The sequence below is a fragment of the Plecotus auritus genome (genome assembly GCF_963455305.1).
Source record: "Plecotus auritus genome assembly, chromosome: 1".
Taxonomy (NCBI): Eukaryota; Metazoa; Chordata; class Mammalia; order Chiroptera; family Vespertilionidae; genus Plecotus; species Plecotus auritus.
Window position 1 is genome coordinate 234,767,554 of NC_137770.1, and position 10,768 is coordinate 234,778,321.

The 10,768-nt window shown below is 40.4% G+C and overlaps 1 protein-coding gene across 1 annotated transcript; it reads left to right on the plus strand.

Moving 5' to 3' along the window:
* Nucleotides 1-4,030: 4,030 nt before the first annotated feature.
* LOC308242184 (basigin-like) lies at nt 4,031-4,828 on the plus strand (the record flags this gene model as incomplete). The annotated part of the gene is made up of 1 exon (XM_080656045.1): nt 4,031-4,828. One exon carries the CDS (start codon nt 4,031-4,033, stop codon nt 4,826-4,828), a length of 798 nt encoding a protein of 265 aa, XP_080512171.1.
* Between the last annotated feature and the right edge of the window lie 5,940 nt (nt 4,829-10,768).

The following is a 10,768-nucleotide window of genomic DNA, read 5'->3' on the forward strand; positions in this document are numbered from 1 at the left end:
CCCGGCCTGCACCCTCTCGCAATCCGGGAGCCATCAGTTGGATATCCTTAGTGCTGCCTTGGAGGCGGGAGAGGCTCCCACCACTGCCACTGTGCTCGCCAGCCTTGAGCCCGGCTTCTGGGTTTCTGGCTGAGCAGCGCTCCCCCTGTGGGAGCTCACTGGCCACCAGGGGGCAGCACCTGCAGTGAGTGTCTGGCCCCTAGTGGTCAGTGCATGTCATAGCAGCTGGTTGTTCTGCCGTTGTGTTAATTTGCAAATTACCCTTTTATTATATAGGATTCCTAGGTCCTAACCAATGATAGCAAGTCCTTTGAAAGTGTTCATCATTATTTCATTCATCTTTGAGTGAGCAAAGGACAATGTCTTATACACATGAATGTTCACAGATTATTTTAGAGTACTATGACCATAGTACATAATCAGTAGATATTCGTTATGGAGGTTAAACCATGATGGTAACTCAGTGCCTTGCTTCCTAAGTGGAGTCACTGAGAAAAAGGGAAATGGACATCCTAGTTTGTTTAGAGTTAAAGTCAGAAACTAAGTTCAAGTACTACTGCTAAACAGCTGTGTGTCCTGAACAACACGCTTATTCTCACTGAACATCCATTTCTCTTCTGCAAAGAGAAGTGGAAACCCTCTTCCACTTAGTGATTGTAAAGTTTAAGTAAAAATACATGTAACATTCATAATGCCATGGTTCATATATTGAATTCATTCAAAACTATGAGCAGAGTATATTAATTAGCTAACAAATGATAACTTGTCTTATAATTTTCTCTCCTTGGCAATACAATATAATAAACATCATGGTAGTAATGCTGGATTGGAGTACAGAATTGGCTCATGAGTGTAAACTGATTACATTATATCAGCCTTGAATAAGGACATCATTTTGCCCCACAGAATACCAAAGTAACTGAAATTATTACTTATTTTTGATGGGGTTTTCATATATTTTATTTAGATTCATTTTATAAATTCTAATCCTCAATAGCATTATATTGTGTCTTCATCATTAATAAATATTTGAGATAATGAGTCACCATCTTTACTATATTAATTAATGGAATTTTTTGCTTTTAATTCATGTAAGTTGAATTAAATTCTACCAAATTAATATGGAATTCCTGGCTTTGTATTGAAAATGATGCAAAAAAATATGCTCCTTCAAATATTTGGGGGATTTAGTCTGTTCTAGACAGTATGTTAGAAGACTGTGATCTCATTTAATCCTCATGTCAACCTTTCAAGGGAGGTATTACTGTATCCATTTTGTAGATGAGAAACTGAATATTATAGATATCTGTATTTTTATTTCACACATATTGGAACTCAATGTAATCGGACTTCTATTGTCACCTATCTATTGTAAGTTCACCAACAAATTCCATGTCTTGAACATATCTTTCTGGTGCTTATGAAATGCCTGACACATAGTGGATGGTCAACACATTTTTTCTATATGTATAACGAACCCTGCACTTAACTATGGAAATAAATAAGTGGTAGGTCTCTATGACCCCACCATCAGCTTTTAAGGACATGGTGCTAAATTCTGCCTCTCCAGTGCATTCTCCTTTTACTTTTCCATTACCCAGACCAATTTGTGATAAACCTATGACCTTTGGACTCAGAACCCAGATCCTGGATTAGAATACCATCTTAATAAGTTTATTCACTCATCCAACAAAATGAAAGACATGATGTTCTATATTGGTGACTGGTTAAATATCAATAGCTTGTAAATATTGGGCAACTACCAGATTTTGAAGGGGCTTACATAGCATTATTTCTCAAATTTGTCTGTTTAATACAATCCAGAGGGCTTGTTGAAAAGTATAGATTCACAGCAATGACTCATTTTCCAGACATATTCCCTGTACTTATGGAGCTCCTATTCTGGTGAGAAGGAGAGAAAATAAACCATTGGGGTAAGCACTCTGAAGGAAAGAAAATGCTCTATGAGATGCAGCTCTATGAATACAGCAAGTCATCCTTCAAATAGCTAGAGAAAGTCTGACTGCAGAGATGAAATTTAAACTGAAGGATGAAAAAATAGCACCATGTGAAGAACTGTTTGGAAATGTTGAAGTTAGAGGAAATGTGAGGTTCAAAATGTCCTAGCTAAGAGAGACACATGTGTTAAAGGAATCTGAGAGGGCCAATGCATCTAGAGCATCCTGAGCAAGGCAAGAGGTAATCTGATGTGAGAATAGAAAAGAAAGAAGGGTCCAGATTATCCACAACACTTCAATGAAAAATAAAATACCTTTTGCATTTGGGGCATTTTATTTACTTATTGAGTCATCCATTTGGGAGATTTTGTGCCAATGTTTCAGTAGTTGAATAGCCCACATTCTAGCATCCATTAAGATGTTATATTTGTACTAGGGAAAGGATTGGTTTAATATTTCTTAGTTCATGCTCTTTTTGTTGTGGTTTTATGCAGCATTTGTTATATAATACTCAGTTTTTAACTCTGATAAAAAGGATATATCAAAAATAACATTTAAGTAGTGTAGTAAGGAGATCTTATTAGTCCATATATTATTTGAAATATATGATATTATGTTATTAAATTGGGGGTTATTATTTAATGAAAACATTCAAGGTAGAAAATTCAAGGTAGAAAATTATTGAATGCCAAGATCAATAAGTTATTAGGAAAGGAATAATGAAGTAAAATGAGAGCTAGACCTTAAAAATAAAGATTCTCAAATCATAGAGATGAAATTTTAAAAACACATGGTCAAGTATCTACCAAAAAAGTAATTCTCTTCACATTAAAATGATTTGACAAAGATATCAGTGATTATATTTGATCAGAAATGAGACAATCTTGTCCTGAATGGTCATAATTTTTTATTAATAGGAAATATTCCAGCTGTGTGGATATGCCTTTATAATCCATGTAAGAGAACAATTTCATGGTCACAGATAGAGGCAGAGGAAACCAAGATATTACATTAATGTGAAACTTTATCCAGAAATCACATTTTGAATTAAGAAAAACTACTTGTAACAAATATGCTTTAAAATATAATGTAAAATATCTATCTCAGAAGGTTAAATTTTCAAAGGTAAATTTTAACCAAGGGTATCAAGCAATGCTTTTAGCATTTACAAATGTTGTAATATAATACAATTCATTTGAAACTGACACATCAACATAATTTGTAGATATTGACAGCCTTCCAGTCAACTTCATGGGGAAAAATCATAATTACAAAGACCTTTGTTTTCACATTTATAACATTCTATTGAGTATGCGAACTACCAGAAAATAATAAGAAAAGAATTAAAGTCCCTTTCTTATTTAGTTCAAAAACACACAAATAAACATGGGACTCCATATATTAAATACTTGTTTTAGAGTCAGCTTTTCACTGGACCTTCAATACCGAAGAATTACTTAATTCACCTAAAGAAACAAAAAAGGAATCTATCAACAAGGATTTTTATAGTACTTATGGATTGCTCAGCACTGGGCTGCGTGTTATGGAATAAAGAGGATGAGACAGAGTGAATTGCTGCCTTCAAGGAAATTACAGTTTAGTTGGGAACTTGCATTAGCTTGACAGAATTAATTTTGAAATAATGCAATAAGGAGTGGAGATGATTGAAAAAAATTTATAAAGCAGCTAAGCAAGGTTGGGTCTTGACCCACAAGTAGGGTTTTGAAAGGCTAGAATATAAGGAAAGGAAGATTAACATTTCTTGAGCCCTACTTGGTACTAAACATATTGCTGAATGCATCCTATAATTTATTTTTATTTGTTTTACTTTTAACACTCATAGCAGCCCTGTGACATAGATAATTCATTTTTTGAGGTTGAAGAAACTGAAGCTTATAGAAGTGAGCAGAGAGAATGGCCATTGGGCCATGCGTACCCCTCCCTGTACACTCGCTCCCGCCCCGCCTTCCAGGTTCTTATAGGCCCAAAGGTGGCGGGTGGTGGGTGGCGGGTGGCGGGCGGCAGGCGGCGGGTGGCGGGTGGCGGTTGGCGACAGGGACCAGGACGGCGACATGGCAGCGGCACTACTTGTGGTTCTGGGGTTCACCCTGCTGGACATCGAGAGCGGCTCTGGAGCGGGGAGCAATATCTCGACTTCCATACTTGATGATGGCTCCAAAACACGCCTCACCTGCACCTTGAATTCCAGTGACACGGCCATCCTGGGACACCGCTGGATGAAAGGGGACCGGCTGCTGCAGGAGGACTCGCAGCCGGATCTGACGACTGAGTACGAGGTAGACCCAGATGCGCGCTCGGGACAGTACTCCTGCACCTTCCTCTCGGAGCCTACAGGCAGAACTGCCAGCGTGAACGTGAATGGGCCCCCCAAGATTGAGGCTGTGACCAAGTCCGAGGTTGGCATCGAAGGGGAGCGAGTGGTGCTGGTCTGCGAGTCTCAGTCCTTCCCCCCGATCACCGAGTGGGCGTGGTACAAGGTCAACGATGCCGGGGACCAGGTTCTCAACAACAAGTCCCAGAACAAGTTCGTGGTGTCCTCGGAGACCAGGACAGAGTTGTACATCCAGGACCTCGACCTGAAGGCGGACCCTGGCAAGTACGCCTGCTATGGCACCAATACCGAGGGCAAGGACCGGGACATCATCACGCTGCGCCTGCGCAGCCGCCTCACTGCCTTGTGGCCCTTCCTGGGCGTGGTGACCGAGGTGGTCGTGCTGGTCACCATCATCTTAGTCTGCGAGAAGTGCCAGAAGCCAGACGACGTCCTGGGTGAGGAAGACACGGGCTCTGCTCCACCAAAGAGCAGTGGGCACCGCACGAAGGACAAGGACAAGAGGAACGCCAACTGAGCGAGCGAGAGGTCACCGGTCACAATGCCTGGCATCCTGCCGGCCCTAAGCAAGTCCTGTTCCATCACTGCAGGTCTGTCTGACCTGGCACAGCCTGACTTCAGGGCCGCCGCTCTGAGTTTCCCCCTCCCTGCTCCTGCCATCCCCACGCTGGGAGGCGGGGGAGGGTCTGGGTGACCATCATGGAGTGGGAGTCCCATTCCCACCTGTGCCCATGGTGACTGAAGAAACCCCCTCCCCAGTTGGACCTGAGGCTTCTTCCTCCATAGCATCCTGATTCCCATGGGAGCCCCCAACCCCACCTGCCTGCTCCCCAATAAAGGCTGACCCACTTTTCCAGAAAAAAAAAAGTGAGCAAATTTGCCCACAGGTCACAGCTTGTGCATGGCCACGCCTGTTTAAATGCGGGCCACGCTTGCTCCAGAGTTCACAGGCAAGAAACGTTATGGGGATGAAAGAGGCAAGGAAGGGCATTGGTGAGAGAGAAGAGGGAAAAAACAAACAAACAGTAAATACCCGCTCAGATGTGATATTTTCCCCATAAATACTTCTGATTCCTTGGGCTATTTTATCTTATTAGTGGAATAATTTCCATAAACCAGTCTTCTAACTCAGACAACAGCATTGCTCTGCATCTAGTTGCTCAAGTCATCCTTGACTTCTTTTGTATCTTCACTCTGATAACCCAATTCAATAACAGATTCTACGTCTGTCTCTAATGTATCTATATCTGTGCTTGTGTCTGTATATCTAACCCATATTTATTTCTAAGTTGATAACTATCTGTATTTGTATCTAAACACACACACACACACATATAATTTTCAAATCTATATCTATTTCTATATCAATTTCTATGTGTATATCTTGATCTCTAAACCCATAAAGTAGTTCTATTTCTATATATGTGTATGTAAATCTAAAACTACATAGGTCTCTCTCTAAATCTATTTCTACATCTATATTTATATCTGTACCTACACTTGCACCTGTCCCAAATTTATACCCTAACCTATGTCCCCACTGGATCTAAGCTAGTCTAGGTCATCACCGTTGTCTCATACTTGGATTACTGCGATAGTCTCTAAACTTCCCTTCTGCCTGCTATTTTTGAATCTTTATAATATTTTAAATATATAAATTACCTTGTGCCAATTCCAAAAGTTTACAATGCCTTCCCTCCCACTAATAATAGCATCCAAATTCCTGACCATGGCCAATTGACTCTACTTTTCCTGTCTCATCTCCTTAAAGTTTCTGCCTCAGTCTTCAAGCTCCAGCTACACTAGCCTTCATGCTTTTCTCAAATACATCAATCATTTATGCCTCAGGGTTTTGTACTGCTATTTCCTCTGCCTAGCGTGGTATGCTTTCAGAAGTTAACATTTTAGGGTTTTTTTTTTCTTGTCATCCAGGACTCAGTTCAAATGTTGCCTCCTGAGGAAAGGTATCCTTGATCATTCAACCTCATGGCAGGGACTCCGTGGTCGATTAGAGGTGGCCATGTATGCTTTGGCACTTCTGCCATTGAGAGGTGGATTCCATGTCGTAAGTCCCCGAGTTTGGGTGGGTTCTGTGCTGCTCACATAAAGAGGATAGGGAAGAGGTGATGCTCTAAGCTCTGGCCTTTAGAGACCTGCAATTTTCACTCACACTTAGAAGCAAGTTGCCATGTCATTAATGTAACCCCCTCTGATAACCATACTGTAAGAAGCCCCAGCCACAAGGACAGACTGTGGAGAATGAAATACTCTGGAAAGAAAAAGGAGAAAGGAGAGTGAAGAAGGGAGCTAGGGGGGAAAGAGAGAGAGAGAGAGGCTCTGAGGGGCTAGACATATGTTTGGAAGTGGATCTTCCTGTCCCAGTTGCTACTATGTAGGTCACAGAAAAACCACCCAGCTGAATCCTTCTAGAATTTTCAACTAACAAAAAATAATAAAACATAATGTTGTTTTAAGTCACTAAGTTTTGAGTAGTGTGCTACATAGCACCGATTAAATATGATTTATCACATTATCCTTTCAATTTCCCTGCTAGTTAACACTGGAAATGTCCATCCTCCCTTCTTTATGCCCTCCTTCCTTCCCTTCCGTTTACTGATTTTCTTTCTACCTCTTTTTATTTTTTTCCTTCTTTTTCTTTGTTACCAGGTTATTATCTAAACTCTTTAGATTACAGACCTCACATGAATAAAAACTTCGTGTATCTTTTTGCACACTGAGTTTTGGTATGTAGAAGTGTGCCTCACAGATGTTTGAAATCAGCAAATATTTATTGAATAAATGAAATAAGCCTGAGCATTTAATTATGCTACCTACATGGGGTTGGTAGTTGCTCTATCAAAATTACAACATCAGTCCTTTACATAAATACACAAATAAAAATTCCAACCTAAATACTTCCAAATATAAATGTGGAAGAAATACATGATATATGGTATTCCATAGTTTTACAAGAGGTGGGTTTCAGCAAAACAGGATGCTTGAATTAGCTGGCAAATTACTGCTCTTTGGTATTAGGCTTCAGTGGGATTACTAAATGGTTAGCTCAGTGCCATAATGAGCTGCAAAGGAGCAAATAACATCCACAGACTTTAAAGTAGCTTAAAATACATCCTATGGATCCTCAGTACTAGTCTTATAGCTGGCAGAGCCCCATCCCCCTTTTCATCAGCCTCATGATGACCTGGACCAGGCCATGTGGATCCTGGCTGCCCAGCTGCCTCTGATCTGAGGAGCTGACACAGAAATAACTCCCATTGCTAATAGATGACTCCCCACAAGGGCAGAGTTAGCACAGCTCTACAAATACCAGCTTGTGGCCACTCAAGAACTCCTGCTGTGGAGAAGATGAGGTTTTCAAGATGTAAGAAGAGCCCCTTTCACATCGTCACCCTTTGTGTTTAGTACAAAGACAGAAAAGGCAGTAGAGAGAGGTTCCCATCACCCACAATGTAGCTACACTGAGCTAGCCACTTCAGAGACACTTCCTAAGACACCCGTCCAACCTGTACCCTATGTTCTGCCTCTAAGAAATTCTCTCCCGCCTCTAAGGTCACGGAGGTGAAATGCTGCTCTGGTCAAACTCCAGTGACCCCAGCCTTCTCCTACCTTTTTCAGTGTGCTGTGTCAGTTCCAGGCTTTTGCACAGGCTATTAACTCTAACTGGAACTTTTTAACACTTACCTTCCTCCCCTCTCTCCAAATCAAGGTCTCTGCTTCCATGTTTCTTCCTCTGGGAAGACTTTACTATTCCCCTAAGCAAGATTGTGTATCTCTGCTATACATTTTTATTACATCATTTATAGCAAGGGACACCCCTGCACTTAAACAGGCAGGCCAGGGATGCCTATGTTCTCTGTGATCCATCAATCAATCCATTGTGGAAAGTGTTCTCTAGTGTTATTTTGTCAGTAAGTCCAATAAAGGCAGAAATCAGGTTTGTGGTGTTCTTTTTTGAATATGGAGGACTTAGCATAATACCAGGCAAAGAGCAGACATTCAGTAATTAGTAGTTGAATGAATGCATGAATGATTGGTGACTGGATGGATTGCTGGGATGCTAGATTAGTGGACATTTGGTTCTGTCCAAAACATTTATGGAGGCATTCGGTCCATGCCAAAAGGTCCTTGAAATTTGGTCCTGTCCAAAACGTCCATGGAGTCTTTTGGTCCACACTGACCCATCTATCTAACCCCATGTGCCATTACTAGCTAAGGTACTGAGGCAAGAAGAGTTATTATTAGCAATACAGCCCCAACACAATTATTAGACCAAGAAGACATGATAGTACGGTATTTTTAAAAAGGTATTAATCTATAAACCAAAGGGATAAATAAATGTTGCAGGCTATTTGAACCCAGGGAGGTTTTATAAGTGTAGATATTTTGGGAAGGACCAAATAACAAAGACCATTTGGTATGGCCCAAATATGCTCATGAACATGTTGGACAGGACCACATTTCAAGGACCTTTTGGAATGAACCGCATGTCTCTACGAACGGTTTGGACAGGACCAAATGTCCTAAATGGAAGATGTAATTTTTTTATTGATTTTTCCCCCCTTAGATTTGGAACAATGTCTCTAGTGAAAGTGAGATTCTTCATGCCTAAATTCTTTATTTTTATCCTGATAGGTCACTAATATGTCCCATTGCAGCCTTAGTTGCACCTTAGTTGTAGACCAATCTTGACTTGAGGCAGAAAACACATAAGACTTTCCATTCCCTTCCTCATGAATTTCTTACAAAGTTGTCCTTCCTAGCCAGGACTCTAAAGCCTTTGGTGCTAAATGCTGGAATCCTAAGTACATCCTTTTTGTATGTTCCATTGTGATAAAAGGAAGCCGACACACTTAATTGAAACCTGAGCCTCTCTTGCATGTTCTGATTGAAATTTGTTTCAGTATCTGGCTCAGCCCTTGGCACATTGTAGGCACTTATTAATTGATAGTATTATCAGGGTGATGACTGATGACAAGTCAATGGTCAAATCACCTGGGCAGTTCCTTTTCCCTGTGAGTTTTGTGTCCATTCCTTACATTTCCATTTATTTCACTTCAAACTGGACCAAAATCTTCACCCTGACCCTAATTCATGAACTCAGGTTTTCCTGTCCCTGACTTAAAAAAAGAAGATTCCTATTTGTTTTGTTTTCAGCAACTACAGGTAATTTCTGCTGGAATGCCATTTACTGAGGCTCAGTTATCTGTTGGAACCCCCAGTTACTTTTCGAATCACTATCTTAGATGATCATTTTGAATGAGAATAGAGATAATTGTGATTCTTGGATACTGTTGCTATGTTCCCCAGACTGGAACACTAATATTAGAGACACTTTTTCTGAGCATCTCTAACCTCTAATAGTTAAGAGCTTAAATTCTAGAGAAAAACCGATGAGTTTTGGAGAATAGATTTTCTACTTATTAGTACTAAAAGCTTGAAAAACATATTGAATCTCTAAGCCTCTTTTCCCTCTTTTGTAAAATGGACATCAATAATAGTACCTCCCTCCTAGGGGTGTAGTCAGGACAAAGTAAAATGACATGATGGCAAACGACTACTGGTAAGTCTGTTCTCCCAGGTCAGTCTGTCTACCTGTGATTACAATTTCTTGCTTGGTCTTAACATCTGTCCCAAGGTTTTTCTAGGTGACTTTGGTTCAAGTACTATCCCTGTGTATTAACTGAAGGCACACATATTTTATTGGTCTTCTGGCTCATTGGGAACTGGATTTTGCAAAAATGCCAAATTTTAAGTACTTTCTGAACCCATTTGCTTGGATAGTCTGATCACAGTAACAAATATACTCTTTGTGATTCTGTTGTTTCCTGGGCAACCACTCAAATGAACCGGACTGTTTATTTTTAGTAAAAAACCCACTATAAGTAAAATTATTATTTTAAAAAGTTTTCCTAATGAGACTTCTGCTTCTTGGAGATAGAGTAGACATACTTACTTCATCATCCTACTTAGTACAACTAAGAATACTGGATATAATAAACTGGACATAATATGTAAAACAAATAAAGAAGACTAAAATATAGAGAAAAGACAACAGACTCACAAGAAAACTTAGGATACTGGGAATAACATGGGGGTTAGTTACCTGGGTGTTCTTTTTGCCTTTTATATCCTGACTCTCAGCAGATGAAGTCAGCAATCTGGAAACACCAGCCGGCACAGACAAAAATAGCCCAACAAAAGCCTGTTCTCTCTAGCCAAGGACTAGGGAAAGGGGCAGCCTAGCAAGACAGAAAACTATTGGACAGCAACTGCTCTAAGAACACAGAAAGTTAAAGAACACAGAACTATCTCTAGCCCTACCCTACCTAGGCCAGCAAAGGCTGGTTAGGACCCACTTGAGGATGTAACAAGGAACTCTAATACCCTTCCGGGCTGGAGTTGGAGAAGGTAGGACAGGAGGCAGACTTTTAATTCC